The sequence below is a fragment of the Chlamydotis macqueenii genome, chromosome 2 (genome assembly GCF_036417535.1).
Source record: "Chlamydotis macqueenii isolate bChlMac1 chromosome 2, bChlMac1.mat, whole genome shotgun sequence".
Lineage (NCBI taxonomy): Eukaryota > Metazoa > Chordata > Aves > Otidiformes > Otididae > Chlamydotis > Chlamydotis macqueenii.
Window position 1 is genome coordinate 150160975 of NC_141557.1, and position 19693 is coordinate 150180667.

General features: G+C 45.4%; 1 protein-coding gene and 1 long non-coding RNA gene across 3 annotated transcripts in view; one reads left to right on the forward strand and one right to left on the reverse strand.

Moving 5' to 3' along the window:
- Positions 1-11684: 11684 nt before the first annotated feature.
- LOC147601851 (uncharacterized) lies at positions 11685-18372 on the reverse strand. 2 transcript variants are annotated; one of them, XR_015257736.1, is made up of 4 exons: positions 18296-18372; positions 14973-15072; positions 14099-14193; positions 11685-11952 (listed from the first exon to the last, which is right to left on the reverse strand). It is a non-coding gene; the product is annotated as an uncharacterized LOC147601851 (long non-coding RNA). The 2 variants fall into 2 exon arrangements; XR_015257735.1 differs by lacking the exon at positions 18296-18372 and adding an exon at positions 18118-18250.
- DEPTOR (DEP domain containing MTOR interacting protein) overlaps positions 17945-19693 on the forward strand; it is a 78596-nt gene continuing 76847 nt past the window's right edge. The window contains exons 1-2 of the mRNA XM_086741212.1: positions 17945-17989; positions 18139-18234. Of these exons, the coding sequence (XP_086597338.1) occupies positions 18149-18234 (86 nt within the window). The 5' untranslated portion in view covers positions 17945-17989; positions 18139-18148. The remainder of the gene's footprint in view (positions 17990-18138; positions 18235-19693) is intronic.

A 19693-nucleotide genomic window follows, 5' to 3' on the forward strand; every position in this document is an offset into this window, starting at 1 on the left:
TTGATGTTCTTCAGTGGCTCGACTCTTGGGTATGTGAGCATCTACGTGACGTACTTTTACAACAAGCTTCTCTAACCGGGCAGCAATATCTTGCCACAGTGCGGCAGCCCAGATGGGTTTGCCTCTGCGCTGCCAGTTGCTCTGTTTCCATTGCTTTAACCACCCCCACAGGGCATTTGCCACCATCCATGAGTCAGTGTAGAGATAGAGCTTTGGCCATTTTTCCCGTTCAGCAATGTCTAAAGCCAGCTGGATGGCTTTCACCTCTGCAAACTGACTTGATTCACCTTGGCCTTCAGTGGCTTCTGCCACTCGTCGTGTAGGACTCCACACAGCAGCTTTCCACTTTCGATGTTTTCCTACAATACGACAGGATCCATCAGTGAACAAAGCATATCGCCTCTCATTTTCTGGAAGGTTGTTGTATGGTGGGGCTTCTTCAGCACGTGTCACCTCTTCCTCTGCCGGCATTCCAAAATCTTTGCCTTCTGGCCAATCTGTGATTACTTCTAAGATTCCTGGGCGATTGGGGTTTCCTATTCGGGCTCGCTGTGTGATCAGTGCAACCCATTTACTCCACGTGGCATCAGTTGCATGATGTGTAGAGGGGACCTTCCCTTTGAACATCCAGCCCAGCACTGGCAATCGGGGTGCCAGGAGGAGCTGTGCTTCAGTACCAATCACTTCTGAAGCAGCTCGAACTCCTTCGTATGCTGCCAGTATCTCTTTTTCAGTTGGAGTATAGCGAGCCTCAGATCCTCTATATCCCCGGCTCCAAAAGCCTAGGGGTCGACCTCGAGTCTCTCCTGATGTTCTCTGCCAGAGACTCCAGGTAGGGCCATTCTCCCCGGCTGCGGTGTAGAGGATGTTTTTCACATCTTGTCCTGTTCGGACTGGCCCAAGGGCTACTGCATGAACAATCTCCTGTTTAATTTGTTCAAAGGCTTGTCGTTGTTCAGGGCCCCATTTAAAATCATTCTTCTTTCGAGTCACTTCATAGAGAGGGCTTACAATCATACTGTAATTTGGAATATGCATTCTCCAGAAACCCACAACACCTAAAAAGGCTTGTGTTTCCTTTTTGTTAGCTGGTGGAGCCATAGCTGTTATTTTGTTGACCACATCCATTGGAATGTGACGACGTCCATCTTGCCACTTTACTCCTAAAAACTGGATCTCTTGTGCAGGCCCCTTGACTTTGCTTTGTTTTATTGCAAAACCGGCTTTCAGAAGGATTTGGATTATTTTCTCCCCTTTCTCAAAAACTTCTTCTGCTGTGTTGCCCCATACGATGATGTCATCAATGTATTGCAGGTGCTCTGGAGCTCCACCCTTTTCTAATACAGTCTGGATCAGTCCATGGCAAATGGTGGGGCTGTGTTTCCACCCCTGGGGCAGTCGATTCCAGGTGTACTGGACACCCCTCCAAGTGAAAGCAAACTGTGGCCTGCATTCTGGTGCCAGAGGAATGGAGAAGAACGCATTGGCAATATCGATGGTGGCATACCACTTGGCTGCTTTTGACTCCAGTTCATACTGAAGTTCTAGCATGTCTGGCACGGCAGCACTCATTGGTGGTGTAACCTCATTTAGGCCACGATAGTCCATTGTTAGTCTCCATTCTCCATTAGATTTTCGCACTGGCCATATGGGACTGTTAAAGGGTGAGCGGGACTTGCTGATCACTCCCTGGCTCTCCAGTTGACGAATCAGCTTGAGGATGGGGATTATGGAGTCTCGGTTGGTGCGATATTGCCGCCGGTGCACCGTGGTAGTAGCAATTGGTACCTTTTGTTCTTCAACCTTCAGCTTTCCCACAACGGAAGGGTCCTTTGAAAGTCTGGGCAAGATGGACAGCTGTTTATTTGTCTCCACGGTGGCTATACCAAAAGCCCACCGGTGCCCTTTTGGGTCTTTGAAATACCCACTCCTGAGGTAATCTATGCCAAGAATGCATGGAGCATCTGGGCCAGTCACTATGGGGTGCTTTTGCCACTCATTCCCTGTCAAACTTACTTCAGCCTCCAATACAGTCAGTTCTTGGGATCCTCCTGTCACTCCAGAAATACAAATGGGTTGTGCCCCTTTATTGCTTGATGGTATTAGAGTACACTGTGCACCAGTGTCTACTAGAGCTTTATACCTTTGTGGGTCTGATGTGCCAGGCCATGTAATCCATACAGTCCAATAAACTCTGTTGTCCCTCTCCTCCGCCTGGCTGGAGGCAGGGCCCCTCTAGTCCTGTTTGTAATATTTTCTGTTCACTTTCTGTGAATATGAATCAGAAGTTCCTTCCGTAGGATCAGAGGTGAGATCAGCCCTTCTACGCTGTCTGGGGAACTGCCCACTGGAGACTGGAGCAGCAAATTGCCTGGAAGAACCTCCCTTTGTGATTGTTTTACCTCGCAACTCACGTACACGTGCCTCTAGGGCCGAGGTAGGCTTTCCATCCCACTTCCTCATATCCTCTCCTTGGTCACGCAAGGTAAACCATAGGTCATCTCGTCGGGTGTACTGTCTCCCTTGAGCAGGAGGAGGATGAGGTCTTCTTCTAATAGCTGAGATATTAGTCCGTGCAGGTGGGGAGCAAGAATCTTCGAGTTTCTCACACACCTCAGATAGTTTTTCTAACAGTTTTTCAAACTGGCTTTCAGATTTCTCAGTCAGTCTTTCTATAGCTGAGACACAGGCCCGCATCGGGGAAGAGAGATTGTCTTCATATTGTCGGAGCTGGTTAGCCACTGCACGTACTGGTGGCATCTCATCATCTTTCCAACTCATTGCTGCCAATGAGTTGGCATACGATGATGGTGCACTCTGTACAAATTTCCGCCACATGGGTCGGGTACATTCAATTTCATCTGGATCTACGGATGTCCGTGGGTCATCCAGGTTATGATAAATCAGCTCCCGAACAGCTAATTCTCTCAGAAACTGGATACCTCTCTCCATGGTGGTCCACTTGCTTGGGTGGCATACAATATCTTCCTTAAAGAAATACCTGTCCCTCACGCCTGACAGGAGTCGCCTCCAGAGGCTGCAGGCTGCTGACTCTCTTCCAATCGCCCTGTCAATGGCTGCTTCCCTAGACAGAGATCCCAGCTGCCTGGCTTCCCTGCCTTCTAATTCCAGGCTACTGGCCCCTCTGTCCCAGCATCGGAGCAACCAGGTGACAAGTTGCTCACCTTGATTACGGCTGAAATCTTTTCGCATATCTCGCAGCTCACTCAGGGATAGGGATCGGGTGACTACCTCACCTTCTGCCTCTCCCTGATCATGTGATGGGCCTGGTTCATCATCATCTTTCACTATGCGAACTGATTTTTTGGTGTATTTCTTATGTACAGGGGCAACTGATACTGGTGTAGATGATTGGTTTTTCGGTTTCTCTTTGGTACTGCTTGCTGAGGTTTGAGTAGCCACAGTGTCTGGCGTGGGGGCTGAAGCAATCGCAGTGCCTGTAGCAGGGGCTGGGGTAGCTGCAGCACCTGCCGTAGCGGCTGAAGTAGCTGCAGTATTTGTAGCAGCAGTTTGAGTAGCCACAGTGTCTGTTGCAGGGATTGGAGGAGCCATAATACTTTTAAAGAACTGTTTAAACTTCATCAATATCAAGATCTGAGATAGCTGCAAGAGACTTGTCACCATGAACATGGTGGTAGGGGTATAAAAAGGGTATTCAAAATTCTCAAAAGCTGTTGAAATTAGCTTGGTGAGGTGGGGAAAGCTGTAAACAGATGTTCCCCCCACGGCCTGGCTTCCCGGAACAAAACAACAGGTATAGTTCCAAACAACACCCACAAGATGGCTCCCGAAATACCCGGGTGGAGCTGCCTCTGCCTCCTCGCTCTGCACGCTGCCCGCCGCCATTGAGTACAAATATGAAAATGGTCCCGTTACCAGCAATCTCACTAAACAAATCAGTGCCGCATAGCACAGCAGAACGATACCTTTGATCCAACACACATCATTGATAAAGCGTGCACAAACACCGACAAACAGAAAATACGGCAAGTAGGGTGCTATCCAGTACAGCTCTAAAAACAACTGCGAGAACAAATAAAATAACATTGTGCCCAGCGATGACCAAACCGGCTTAATGAACACTTGTAACAAATCTGTTTTCAACACACTGTGTTCAAACCTGTCCTTATCTCAACCCTTCGGGACTGACCGGGGCTTGAACCTTGGATCCTCAGACTAAGGTCCGATGATCTCACGACTGATCTAGTGAGGCCCCTTCCAGCCCCACGTTGGGCGCCAAAAAGACTGTGGTGGTTTAGCCCGGATCACCACACAGTTTCTTATTCACCCTGCCCCTACCTAGTGGGACAGGGGAGAGAAATTGGGAAGAAAGGAAAAACTCGTGGGTTGAGATAAAAACAGTTTACTGAAAATACTAAAAACTACAAAGCTAACAGGATATAAGGATATTAATATGTACAAAATATACAAAATGAACAATGTACAATTTCTCACCACCCGATGTCCGAATGACCGACGCAGCCCGTCCTGAGCAGCGATCACAGGAACAACACCGAGCAGCAAGCAAAGGGGGAGAGCAAGCTAGCAAGGTAGAGGGAACGATGCCAGCAAGCAAGAGAGAAGAAAAGAATGCCAAGGGTGCCCAAACGGATACCCGACACGAAAAGGAATAACTGAAAATGATGCCCCCTCCCATGGGCAACCCCCACTTATATACTGAGCATGACGTTTATGGCATGGAATACTCTCTTTGGCCAGTTTGGATCAATTATTCTGTCTGTCTTTTGCCCAGCTTCCCGCATCTGCACGTTAACGCGACCTTAACGAGACTTGGAAAGCCAGACAGTGTCCTTGGTCTCATTCACAACAACTCGTATCATCAGAATGTTTTTATCAACATTCTTCACACACAAAATCCAAAACACACTGGCTACTGAGAAGAAAATTAACTCCATCCCTGCTGAAACCAGGACAGCTGCTCAGGACAGACTGTATTGGTTGTTGGGTTGTCGGGTGGTAAGAAATTGTGCATCATTCATTTTGTGTATTCTATTATCATTATATTTTAAAATTATTATCATTATTACTATGTACAAAGGATTATCTTTTCCTTTGCTGTCCTAGTAAACCGTCTTTATCTCAACACACGAGTTTTTCTTTCTTTCCAATTCTCTCTCACATCCCCCCCACCCCCGGGAGAGGGGAGGGTAAGTGAGCAGCTGCATGGTACTTAGTTGCCAGCTGGGGTTAAACTACAACATCGAGTCTGGCATCTTCTGCCTTCAGAAGGTCTTTTGCCTGAGTGGTGCCACCAAGGCAATTGGCCTTGGAGAAAACTTTGACTGAAGTATGGAGGCAGTGACTTCTATCACATCTGCAGTGGCTTGTTCAAAGACTCAGCCATCTGTCATACTTTCATGTTTTATTTTAGATATTGGAAGGTGGAAATACAGTCATTGTGTACACAGGAAACCTGAGGCACTTTGGCCAGTTTCTGTTAATGTGGAGGTGCAGACTGGTATGTACAGTCTTACTTCAGACTGTGACATTTTGCTTTAATGTAAATCTGTTTCCACATACCTCTAAGCTAAACCAGAAAATCACTGTTCTCTGAAGTAAATGCTCACACAGTTACTAACTGTTTAAAGAGCAGTTTAATTATCCTGGTGTTAATTTATACCTTAGTTTGTGCAATTTTCCAATGACCTTGCATGTCTGCTGCTTCTCCTTTGCCCTTTTCACTCTGGAATAAAAAGAGATTCTGGGATAGTCAAAGAACTGAACCCAAGGCATAAATTCATGGAGTTTTTATCTCAAGAAATCTGCTACATAACAGAAACCCAATGGGAGGAAAATTATTCCGGACTTGGCACTGATCCATGGTCAGGAACATTTGAGACTGAGCCCAACATTTATAAGAGCTATTATTTTTTCCAACCAGTTTTGTTTATCCTAGTAGTTCTGGTTGTAGGTGCTTTTTATCTTGTTTCCTAAGGAGCTGAAAAGTATATGCTTGTGCTGCCTGCCATCTTTTTCTGCCTCTCAAAATTGCTCTTCAGGTCAGGCAAATTTGGCAGGTGAAGTTCCTAGAAGTTTTGTGGAAATCAGTGGCTGGACAATATATTGGAGCCCTTACATAGAGGAAAGGTCTGATCCATTCTGAGAGGCTGCAGCCAACTGGCCTATCTGCAAAAACATGGACATAAATCTATAGGAAACACGGCTCTTTTCTCAGGAAACAAATTGTATTATGTTTCTGTTTTCACTGAGAACGTTTTAAAGCAGTGACCTAACTGACAAAAACTGATGTGTGTAGGACTTCATGAAGTCAGTTTCTTCAGATACAGATGAATCATTTAATGAATTTGGATTGCAGAGAAGATGAGATGCTGAACTACCAACATTGCTGTCAATTTGTAAGGAAATGCATGCATAAGGGAGCTTGGTAGGATCCTGAAATTATTTTATGATAGTTCCGTGGGATTATGTATTTGCTCTGGAGTTGCTGTACCATAAATGTTTTCACTTTGAGCTGGTATGGTGGGCAGAAACTGTCAGGGTTCAGGCATGTAACATCATGGTATAAGCAGGGGTGAAACTGCCCTGTAGCAGAATGGAAGAAAGAGTTGAGGAAGCAATTAACTCAGCCACCCCATCTTAACTGACCACCGACTGCAGTCCCCCAAGTGGTTTTAAGTGACTGCTGTGAGAGTACAGCTGAGAGGTACAGCTCTTGTAACAGGTTGCAGTACAAGGGAGAAGTAGACGGAACAACTAAACAGCCTGCATCCTCAGCTGGGCTGTGGAGGGGAGGCAAGAATGAAGACAAGTCTCAAGCAAGATAAGATTTGGTGTAGTTTTTCAATTGACTAATGTTAATGGAAATTAGTGTTAACAGAATCTGGTTTACTAACGTTGAGTGAAGTTAGCAAAACAGAAAATGGGTTGTTGAAGATTATTATAGTCTTGCCTTTGAAGTTCCTGGCCCTGTATAATGTTTCCCAGAACTCAAACACCAAGGATATGAACAGCAAAATAAATGAAGGGCAGCTGTGACAAATCAAAGAAAGGAAGTTCAAATAACTCCAAAGCTCCACAACTAGACATAAAACAATGAACTGCAAGATAACATATGTTATAACAGTGCACATTACCAGTGTCAGGCTCCAGTCATCAGGCAGCACGTTAGGAGGATGACTTCCCAAGTGTAATTTCAATTCTAGTGCTTGGGAGCACTATAGTAAAACGTAGTGAGAAAACTGGGCTGCATGAAATGAGGTGTTTAAATATCAAAGAAAGATGTACACTCTACAAACTTCTGAGTGTCCCTCAAAGCACAACATATGTAGCTGTGAAAATAAAAATATAATAAAGCCAGGACTGGAAAAACTGTCACAGCGCCAAAGTTTAATACCGTAACACGTTATCAGCCTGGTGATAATTACACAATTCACAGTTACAGTTCTTGGAGATTATTCCACAAGAGAGGCTCAGTTTGATTAAAGCCTCACAAAACTTAGTTGAAGGATTTATTTCTTCATCTGAAATGCCATCTGCAATATTTACAATTAGCATGTATGTTACATTTTCACCCTTTAAATGACAGTTTCTCATTGTCTAGAAATACCTGCCATTGGATGTGCTCCTTGTGTTCCAACGCAGAAGGTGACTGTGGCAACTGAACCTGTAGGTGTGACGAGTTAGAGCACAAGAGCTCTGAATGCCCTTTCAGCATCTTGCAGCCTGTGAGACACTGGGAGAATAACTGTCTACAATGAATGTGCCCTTCCTGGGAAAACAGAAAAAAACCCCAAACCAAACAGAAAATATAATTATGCCATTGTGTAAATCCATGGTGCACACATATCTTGCATAATGATTTTCTAGTCTGTCTGAAATAAGAACTGGGGAATACCGCTGAAATGAACAGAAAGTTCATGAACAGGAGAGAAGACCTTTCTATGCAACACATTGTGGAACTTGTGGAACTTGGTCAAAGTCCAAAATGAGTGTGATCCACAAAAGAGTTAGACAAATTCATAAAGGTTAGATGTGCTTGTCTCTGTTAATCAAAATGTTCAGGTTTTAGTCATAGCTCAGGACCCTAAAAAAACTCAGATCCCCTAAATCACCACAGCATACAGCTCACCATTGGAGTTGGTTATTGATTTAAATATGTTTTTACTTTATATTTTACTTTTTTTTTTTAATGAACAGCTAAAATAGGAAAGCAGTGGCTAACATATTCTATGTTCCAGGCATTGATTAATTTGTCTTATCATATCCCAGTAAAACTGTCATACCAGATAGCGTCAGCCAGCAAAACACCACAAAGCAGGAGATAATGAGTTCAAGACTCAAACAGGGAAAATTTCAGCCAATTAGTAGAATAACCAGATAGCTCATTGCTACCTCAGGTAAATGCTGTCTTGTCACTCTTAACAGGCCAACAGAGACATGCAAAACAGTTATATTCAAATTAGGAGAAAATAAACAGATGTAACCAAGGGCATGCATGTCATTTAATGCATGAGTACACCATGAAAGTCTTTTGCTCCATCTGCATTTTCTGGATAGATCTCCAGAGTGCTTCTAACCACAGCAAAAACTGTAATCCAGACTCAGTTGATTTTGCTAGTTGGCAAAATTAACAGCAATACTTTACTGCAGGCCCTAAAATTTAATCACATAATACACCTGCTGCTAAAATTATTTGAAACAGTTTTATCATTAGTATCCATGAGATAAATGTCTATGGATAAAAGGAATTAAATGTATTTTTTTTAAATACTGTGTAGAGCATTTTGTGGCTAATTTCAAGGGTGTTATTAAGGTACTTTATTATTAGTGACATACTAAACACCATTATGTGTCATCTTGCAAGTTATCATATTGTCTTGCTTTTAATTAACTAGTACCTGCATAAGAGCCAAACCAGAAAGTTTTTTGGCTCTTACTGTATTATTATTTTTGGGACATTGCTAGGGCTAAGCATTTAAAGTATATTCCAGCCAACAGCATACCTATAATATCTGTATGGATCTTAAATAAATAAATAAATGAATGTGAAAACCATAGCCATATTATGCAGAATATTAAAAAAATCAGGAAGATTCATCAAATATTCCATTTGTGAAGAGTATACAATGGGGGAGTAGAGTGGTGCAGGAAAATAACAGTGAAAAATAGCAGGATGAAAACTCGAATGAGGATCGTGAAGAAGCCAATATAGTAAAAGTTAATCTAACAAAAGGAGCAGAAGCCTTACACAGGGAAAAAAATAAAACAGCAATACAAATGAGCACATCATTAAAATTCTGTCCAAAGAAATCAATGTTGGCATGATCTAGATCTATTGGCAGAACAAATATCTGATTCTGTTAAATTCTAGTTATTTCTCTTGCTTCTGCTTGTAGGGCCTTTTAGTCTCACCTTCAGTCATGTTGAATAACGAGATCTCAGGCTAGACCCTTCCAAGAATTACCAGTTAGCTCAATTTTGTCATTCTGAACTTTCCTCCTGGCACTGAAACATTAGATGAGCAGGCTGTCCCCTTCTGTCCTGCTCCCCAATATACCTAGGAGTCCTTCTACTCCTGTGTCCTTTTTAGCCCCCACACCATCTGCTTGGCATGAAAATGCAAAAATCTCTGTAGACACCTCTGCAAGAAACGCTTTGTCCTGTAGATTTCCATCCACTCCCTTCATCAGGTATTACTAGGGCCTATGCCTAAAGTATGAATGTTCCTGTATCAATTATATTTTTTATATTTTTTCTATGTAGACTCCAACTATCTGTACGGTTTTTTGAGTCCTAGAGCTTGTCATGAGGCCAAATATTTTTCCATTGTAATCACTGTGTCAGTGAGTAGCTGGAATTTTTTTCTTACAGCTCCGTGAGTAATGGTTAGCAGTGAGTATATCACAAGGGATGTCAGTGTCTTGAGATGCTGAGCAATTTGACATCACATGGTAAGTTATAACTGGGACAACCGAAGTGACTTTCCATTCATGGGATGTTTTGGCCTCTCAGATCTCCAATTACTGTTGACTCAGAAAATAAATTCATTGCCTGTACAGTTGGGAGAGATCCTTTTCCTCTCATCTTCTCTCTGCTAGGTGTTGGCGACTGGGTCATCAGTTTTGGCGTGGACCTTACCTAGCAGAATTGCCTTTCCCCAGGAAACTCTTCAGTAAGTGGATGATGAGGCTGCTCTTGTCATGAACTGCTTCAGAAGAGATACTGGGTGAGACTTGAGGGGAGATACTGCCCTTCAGGCCCTCTTTGGAGACCTAAAGGAGTTTTCACCCCAAAATTAACAATCTGAATGAGAGAAACATCAAAGCCCATTAAGAAACTTAGGAATCTTTAATTAAGAATTCTATACTAGTTCTGTTCCTGAGGGAGTGGGTGCTGGGGTCTACCAAATTGGCTTATAGGGTAAGCACAGCTGTAGCTCATCCTATTCCGTGGTAAGGGTGTGCAGTAAGTGTCTCCTGAGATGCTTCCAGGCCAGTTTTCTATACTGACATATTTAAAAGTGACAATTTGGAGGGCTCCTCTCCAGAGAGAGGAGTCAATGCAGACAGTGAGGAAAGGTCTCGTCTCTCTGCTGGTTGCTGTGGAGACAGGCAGCATCCCACTGTGCAGGCAGGGTAATACAGAGGGGAAAAGCTCTGAGGGACATCACAAAGACAATTTATACCTTCCACCTTCTACCTCAGCCTGGTTCTGTTGCTGCTGTCTTCTTCCAGCTTCTCTTCCCTTCCTGATTCTCTCCTCCTCTTTTCTTCAGCTCAAGTCTCACTTCTGTTCTTAGTGGGACTCTCTTCTCCTCATTTATTTTCTCTTCACAACTGTTTCCTGACCTTTTTCTCCTCACTTCACTCCTCTTCCCTGGATGAACACACTTTGGTGAAGTTTTATTCCCAGACACAACTGCAGACTGATTTTCAGATGCTTTTTTTTTTTTCTACTGAGACCTTGAGAGTGGGACAGTGTTCCCAGCAAAGTTAATTCTTGTCAATATTGTTACCAGTTTCTGTATTTCAAGAGACTCAGATTTGTTGTTATGAGAAGATCTTGCCATGCTTCTGCTTCATCCCCTTTTCGTCTGTTGATGCCTCTTTCCGCCAGATCCTTTGGTACCCGGTTTCCCTGACACAGAGCTGCAGCAAAGCTTTCTCCATAAAGAATTCTGGTTCTCTGCAGCACTAAAAGTATCTTCCCTTTGGTTCAGTAAAGGGACTGGTCATATCCGATCATTTTGATGTATCTCAGCACAATGTGCTGTCTGATTTATTTTAGAAGCATGTTCTGCTGAGTTCATCTCATTGCTTCAGCACTCCAAGAGATCTGTAAATATTTTGAGAACCCAGGAGGCCCCAGACAAACACTTCCTTGCAAAGCACTTTCATAGAAGAGAATATTGACATAACTAGTACTGTACTGGCTTTGATTTTTCATTTTGACCAGATTGGGTCATTAGTTTGGTGTTCACTGTAGAGGGAAATTAATGATGAAGTCAAGTGTGTCTGTGTTTGTAATCCTGTGCAAAACAATATATTGTCTGAAGATTATTCCTGTATAAAATTACCATTAACTTCCTTTAATAGTACTTTTCTTTTGTCAAGCATCAGTTCACAACAATTTTCTAATTTTCCTACTTAAATTCATGAAAGGACCACAGGGTGGCAGAGTGATTAAACACATATCTATGGGAAAGAGTTTATTTCACAGGTATAAACAGACCGGAGTCAGGCAAGCTGGAGTAGCTGCTGGTGGAGATTACCCCAGTGGAGCTGAGTGATGCCGTCGGTTTGTAGCATTTCTGGTGTCTCACAGCAGTGGTGGCGTAGCCGCGGTGTGCGGTGCCTGCCGGCTGTGCCCCAAACAGGCCTATCCACTGGAGGAGCAGCTTGGCTGGCTGGTGTTCCTCAGCCCGAGAAGTCTCTGTGTGTCACACATCACCTAACGACAGGGTGTGATGTGGTTAAGGATGGAGCCAGCACTGAAACCCCTGCTTTGTAGGGTACTGTTTGACAAAGGCTGTTTTTCTTTATTAAAACCCTCATCAATCGTAGGGGAGTACAGTTCTGTATCTTGTGGCAGCAGCTGTTTGGCATCCTGTCAAACTGTTTGCATCTGTTCCTGCCACCAGAACCACATATCCACAGAGACGTGCGCACTGCATGCTCGCACCCACCACCCACCCCAAACCCTGGCTGTGGTGCTCACTTTAGGGCACGGAAGACCCAGATCACCTAAGGTGATGGACCTATGGTCCATCATGGGCAGTGGGGAAAGAGAGACGGTCAACAGAAACGGGCTGAGAAATGAGAATAGGTGGCCAAGGACTAGTAAGGCACAGTGTCTTAGACTGAATCTCAGCTCTGAGGTGTTGCCTTCCAAAGCAAGAAAAAAAAAGTGCCTGAGTATTCAGGGCTGGTTACAGTGCAGAGTCAAACCGTTAGTTCAAGCCACAGTGGTTTAAGCAAACCTTTTTTATCTTGCAACCAGACATCAGAGCTGATGGATGTAGCTGGGGGACAGCTTAAGAAGCTGGCTTTTACCACTTAGCTAGTAGGTGTTGTCTTCACACTTGAGATGTGGCTTAGAAAGCAGCTCCTTTTCAGCTCTTAGACTTCCCAGCTGACTCACACCTCCCAGCCCGGGCACTAAACTGGATAACACAAAAGCCCTGGACTACAACCTGGGCTAAACAGACAATGTAGACATAGCTCAGGCTGAATGAGGTCAAACCTGCTATCAGTTAAATGCAGAATAAGATAAAGAGAAAACAAATCAAAAAGGAACTACTGGAAATATATATGAAATATTCAAAGATTAAGGTTTCAGCCAGTTTTACAGGTGCTTTTTGACAAGTAAATATTTTTGTGATGCTCAAAAGTAGAAATTATTGCAAAACTACTGAATATATTAAATAAGAGGAATTAGAAAATATTCCAGACATAATAATAGATAAGTAGAGGAAACTGAGTATATAGAACAAATGGCATCACTGGCATGGGGTAGTGCAGAATGCTGGTTTAGCAGACCATACTGTCAACTTGAGTTACTGGGCCTACTGGTCTGAGGTGAATTTCTGATATTTTATCTTACTGAAGCCGTTTGTTTCTGTAAAATATTTGTCTGTTCACAGGAGCAAGCACTAAAACATGTACCCATCTCTTGGTCATGCTTTAGGCGTCAGTCTGCACAGGAATCTCACTATCTCTGTCTGACCCAGTGAGTGTTTGAACATTTAATATGAAATTGAAAAGCTGTGTAAAGATAGGCTTAGAAAGACCCTTTCAGATACTCTGCATATCTCAGGATCAAAATGGCTTTTTCTCTGCCCTTCAGCTCACTGTTAAAACAATTACCAGGTCAGTGACGCATGAAACGTAAGAATCTAAACAGATACGAGTCTCACTCTAGTGCTGAAAAGTTGGAGAGATTGTGATAGATTCCTCCTGTCATCTCACCATGGTGGCTTTTGCAGAAACTTGGATGTTATAATAGCAAAAGAGAAATTTAAAACATACCCCTCTTTTTTTTTTTTTTTCTGAAAACTTACTAACTTTTCCTATGGTTTATCACAAGACTAAAGTTAGCTTGGCCAGAAGAATTCAATCCTTTGAATCACACAAGCACTGATTCTTCTGACCAGTTCCTAGCAGTCAACTTAAATTGTTCAAACTTAGAGCAGCAAATGAGCAGCAGTGAATGTAATCTGTGCACTGCCAAGAATGGGAAACACTATTGTACGTAGCCTGAAAAGAGGAGGGGAGACTGGACAATACCTGGTAGTTCCTCTGGTTCCCCGTGCCAGGCCCCTAGTGCGGAGGAAGTGAACCAGTTGGAACACAAAGACAAGTGAGCTCTCTTTGCAAATAAGCATGGGAATATAGAAAAAACCCTCACACTCATTTTCCATGAGCGTTGCAAAAGCTACTGAAATGAAAGGCCTACTTAAAGGCCAAAACCCTATTTTGTATTTGTCTTCCTCAGTAAGAGAGGAACCAAGTATTTTTACATGTGGTATTTACATCATGTTGGCTCTTTTCAAAAGATGTTAGGAAAAACAAAACCGTTATCCCACCGAACAGCTCACCTGCTGATCCCTTTTCTCCCTGAAGTGCTTCACCATCTTTTGCATGAGGTGACCAATGCCTTAATGATTTATCTGTCATTTTCCTGTTTAAAAAGCTGTAGTCATCACAGCAAGGGAAAGACAAACAATTTTATGTGAGACTCAGGAATAATACTGTAGGAGAAATGAGAAGTACACACATGAGTATTGGTCAATTTTTCATGTGAATGTCTTCTGCTAAAATAAGATTGCAGAAAATTAATTAGTGGGGCTAAAGAATTAGATTATCAAATCTCAGCTTAATTTATGAAGTCAAAATGTAGGCCAAAGATGCAATATTCTTTAAAGCAGTGAAAGCAAGATTCTTATTTCACTATGTAAACATTTAGCATTTCACCACTTGAGCATTTACTCAGTGAGATAAGAAAGTTTATACAAATCACTGGAAAGTTTCCTAAAACCAGTGCTCTAATACAATGTCCCCATTCATGCCTGATGTTCCACAGAGCGTCATGACCTTGGGGGTTCAAATGTGTAGGCCAATACCTTACTGCATGCCAGGGACCCTCCAGTGTCCTCAAAAGTCACTGGAAAACACTTGAGCTCATGGTACCTCATGCCTTTGGTACCAACTCTCCACCAGACCTGTGTGGCTCTTCTTCCTCTCTTGATGTTGTGGAGGATGAGCTTTAAAGTGCCCCGGGGCTCCAGCTCAAAGATCTGCCCTGCTCTTGGCTGAGGAATGCCTTACTGGTAGCTAGCTGCCTTCTTTTCCCTTAACTCCATTCATGCTAAAGTAAAATGCAAGCATGTATTCATATCTCAAATAGACACCAACTCCTAAAATGGATCCTATATTTATAAAAAAGAAACCAATCCCCTTCCCAGAGGTTACCTCAGAGCGATGTCTCTCTCTCTTGCTGTCAGGATTTCAGGCTCTGCACGTGCTGTCCCACCTCTTAGAGGAGCATCTTACCCTCGGTGGCCAGTCTCCCCTGGTAGGAAGGGTCAAGACAATTTAATCTTTTGCTAGACTTTATGTTCTCTAGCAGTCTGTACATTAAAAACAAACAAGCTACCAACATCTAACCAGGTTATTTTATGTAGCTTGTTACTGGCTTTTAGCTGAAACGTGACCCTTTGCGGTTCTGTTAATTAACCATTTTCGGGTGACAGCAGGCTTGGAGTGACTGATACCCAATTCCCTCCTCTTAGGTGCACTGTAACTGTAAGAAATTTTGGTGTGAACATGTGGAACAAATAACAAATGGGATATCAGCGCGCAAAGGCAAGCATGGCCATGTATAATCCTTAAATAATTCAGTACCGGAAACTGCACTGGCCTGCATTTTCCAAGTTGCAAGGCTATGCAAGGAAAGATAGGCATTTCAGACTGCAGTTCCTCAAACACCCTGAGTCAAGGCCATAGCTTGTCACTGCCCAAAGACAGCTTCTTCCCCCTTTTCCTCTCCCTCTTCCTCCTCTATTGTTCCTGCTCCCAGCTGCCCAGGCCCGCTCCTGGGTGCCAGCTCTGGACCCTACAGCCACCCGCACATCTCTGCTCTCCAGCTCTCCACTTTCTGGTACTCTTCTGCCTGTTTAGAGAATTGAATTGCAGCAAGCAGAGGTCCTAAAAGTGGGAAAACGAGCATAAGACACATTGCAGATTGTGCTGCCGGAACCGAGAAGAACCGTGTATCCCCTTTTAGCAGAGGTGAACAGCTGAATCAGCCCAATGCCGAGGGCTTCCCCAAAAATGGTCTGCAGTGTACAATAACATTCTCTTGAAATTGTCTTTCCTTCAGTCATGTGATAAAGTGCTTGATAAAAGTTACTGTGTAAATTCTTTGTCCTAAATATAAGGTCAGATGAGATGGTTGTTTCAATTCCCTTTTTGTTTCCAGCTCTGTGAATCTGTACTTTGTATGTTTGCAGGATGAGCAGAATTAGAGGGTGTTTGCAAGTATTCAGATTAAATGCATGTCTTCCAAATTTACAGCAAGCAAGCTCAGGCGGTGGTGTTTACAGTCCTAAGGTGTCCTCTGTCCCTGGCCCATTTCACGAATTAAATTAAGGCAGATTCTGTATTTCTCTCTTTGCCATCCATGGATTTCTAGTGCTTTTTGAGACCCACAAAGGTGCTTATTTGTCGTAGTTCAGCCCCGATCGGACCAGACTACGCAGTCTCTCTCTCACTCCCCCCACCTTCCGAGAGAACAGGGAGAGAAAATATAAGGAAAAACGGCTCGAGGCCCCCCCTACTAAACAAAACCACAACATTATTAAAAGTGACACTGGGTTGAACCAAAGGTCCATCTAGTCCAGTATGCATCTCAGCAGCTATAAACAGATGCTTAGGGAACAGCAGGGAAAGCACATATGAAACGCCTCGCAAGGGCTTGCCTAGCTTCCAATTATTTTTAGAACAGAGAATTTCCTGAGCTGGATGTGGCTGCTGTCTGCTTAGTAACCTTCTGTAGATTTCTTTTCCAAGTACTTGTCCATTTTTTCCTTGACTCCAAGTCCACTCTTTTACATCCAGAGCCTCCTTTGGTAATAAATACCACAAGTCTACTATGGGCCAGGCAAAGAATCCCCTCCTTTCTGTTGTCTGCAGCCTGGTTCCTGCCAGGTTCACTTGATTCCCTCTTAGTTCTTCTCTTGATTCCAAATCAATGACGATATTGCTGACCCCAGCTGACCACAGGGATATTCCACACCATCTGACATTATGTAATAAAAGCTGGAGGAAGAAGGAGGAAGGGGGAGATGTTTGGTATTATGATGCCTGTATTCCCAAGCCATCATTACATGTGATGGAGCCCTGCTTTCCTGGAGATGGCTGAACACCTACATGCTGATGGGAAGTAGAATCATAGAATGTTTTGGGTTGGAAGGGACCTTTGAAAGTCATCTAGTGCAACCTCCCTGGAAAGAGCAGGGACATCTCCAGCTCCATCAGGTTGCTCAGACCCCTGCCCAACCTGGCCTTGAATGTTTCCAGGGATGGGGCATCCACCACGTCTCTGGGCAACCTGTTCCAGTGTTCCACCACCCAAGTAGTGAATGCATATACTTAAGCATATGCAATTTCCATGCACATGGAGTATGTGCAGGCAGCAATAAAGGCAATTAGTAGGTATGAAGGTATATCTTAATTGTACGTGTTTGTAAATGAAAACCATGGTTGGACCACTGCAGAAGATGCCTCCTGGACTTTTTTTTAAAAAAAAAAAAAAGGCTGAGGCTTTTTATTTTTTTCCTATCAAAAATGTTGACAAACAGTGCTCATGACCTTGCACTTTACATCCCATTGCCAAGACGAAACGCAGAGAGAAATGCTCCTCTGCCCTCTCAGGGATTCTGCATCCGCTGTCGCCTGGAGACAAAGAGGTGAGGTGGGCAGGAAAAATCCCCTGGGCAGCAGATGAGCAGAGATCAGGTCGGTGGGGGAGCAGCAGCGGTGAAAATTCGGACCTATACCTCCTCCCGCACCCGACCCCTCCGCCCCGGGCACCCAGCGCCGAGCCCCGCACACCGGCCCGGCCGCCCCCTCCCGCCAAGGGAACTTTGCCCCCGCGGGAGGGGAGGGAATCGCGGGAAGGGAGCGCTGCGCTCCCCTGCGCGCCGCCGCCTTCCCCCCCCGCCCCCCCGCCCCGCACCCCGGGGCGGGGAGGCGGCGGCGGGCGCTTGGCGCGCAGCCCCCGGCCCGGAGCCGGCCCCTTCCCGCGGGGGCCGCAGCGCCGGCCCTGCCGTGTGACAGCCGGGGGGGGCCGCTGCTGCCTCGGCGAGCCCGGCTGCGGCGGCGACCGAGGGTTTCTCCGCCTGCCCGCGACACAATAACACGGGAAACGGCAGCGGGGGGGATATGATCTGAGCCTGCCGAGGGGAAAAGTGACCTGCCCCGCTCAGGTGAGCCGAAGCGGCGGGGGGAGGCTGCCGCTGTGGCCCCCTCCGACGACGGGCTGTGCGGGAGGCGACCCCCGGAGCTGCCCGTGGGGAGGGGGGGTCCCCCCGCCCCCTCCCCGGTCCCCCCTCACCCGGCGGTGCTGTGCCCGCAGGCCGGCGGCGATGGAGGAGGGCATGAGCAGCATGCAGCAGAAAGCGGCGGAGCTGGAGCACATGGCCGAGGTCCTGCTCACCGGCGAGCAGCTCCGGTAAGCGGTGCCTTCCTCCCCCGTCACCCCCTCCCCCCGCCGCTTTTCGGGGGACGCGCACCCGGTGGTCGGCAGCAGCCCCTCGGAAGGCGGGAGGGCGGAGGGCGGGGGTCTGTCGCCTCGGGCTCTCCCTTGCACCGCGGCACCTGTCCCGCGTCCAGCCCGTCCCCGGGCTCCGGCCGCGCTGTCCGCAGCGAGGAGGAGGAGGGGGGGAGGCGGCTGCCAGCCCGGGGAGGTAGGTGACAGGCTCGGGGGTCTTCAGCCCCGGGCACCTTTGCTCCCCTGCGTGGGGTGGGAGGAGTCTGGGGGCAAGGCTGCTGCATCTCCGAAGGGATCCGGCGGTGCAAAGGGAGAGTCGCATCTTTAAAGATTTAAAAAAAAAAAACAAACCCAAACCCGCAACAAACCATAAGCACTGATATGTTTCAGCGCCCCCGCGAGAAATAAGCGGGGCGCAGAGAACGGCTCCCGCACGGACCACGCGTGTCCGCGGCTCCCGTGGCGGGGCCGGGCACTGCCCCCGCCGGGCCGCCCCGTACCCGCGGGGCTCGGTTGTGTTGTGCATCAGCTGGTCCCAGCAGATGGAAGGGGGATCCCTGCCGCCAGTGCCAGCAGGAATCAAGGGCGCTGTGTGCGGCACAGAGACCGTTAACACAAACGCCTGACTCAGTTAATTTTTAATTTCTGCGATGTGTTCAGTGTGCCAGCTGTACCCACACGCTACAGAGAAGAAAAAGAAATGTTAAGGCTTGCGGCTTATTGATGGAGCATCTTGTGATTCAGGAAGAAAAATCCCATTATTATTGTGTGTTATATGTGCAACGAGAAGGAGATTGTAGAAATATTTTCCCACTAGTTTTTGCTTGAATTTTCTTTGAACTTTTGGCTCAAATGCCAAACACTGCAAAATGATAGAAATGTTGCTTGATTTGGGAGGTGCCATCATTGCTGCTAGTAGAAACACTGACATTCTTACTGGTCGCATCTGCATGGCGAGGACCATTGACACCCTGTGATGCACACTAGTGTTATCCATGTTTGGGGAGTAAATGCTGGTTTAGTGGTCTGGCCTCAGGACACACGAGTGTCTGCTTCAAACTTGAAATTCCTCTTCAAGGTAGCCTGAAGTGAAACCTGAGGTGACTGGGCGCAATGGCACACAGGCTCTGCACGGTGGGCTTAGCGCTGAGTTGTTCTTCTAAGTACCTGATAAGAATCCTGCTGTTCCTCATTTGTCTCTCTAAAAGTTGAAAATTGAAGGCTAATACAAAATTTCTCTTAAGATCATGTTAATCTTTCTATATATATACCTCATAGCTAAATGGAAAAGAAAAAGCTGTGCAATCTTTCCCTAAGGAGAAGACTGAGGAAACTTCAACAAATCTGGCTCCTAGAATCAGCTCATTAGTCTCACAATCAAGGACGAAATTTGTCATCTTATTTATTGAGGTAATTAAAC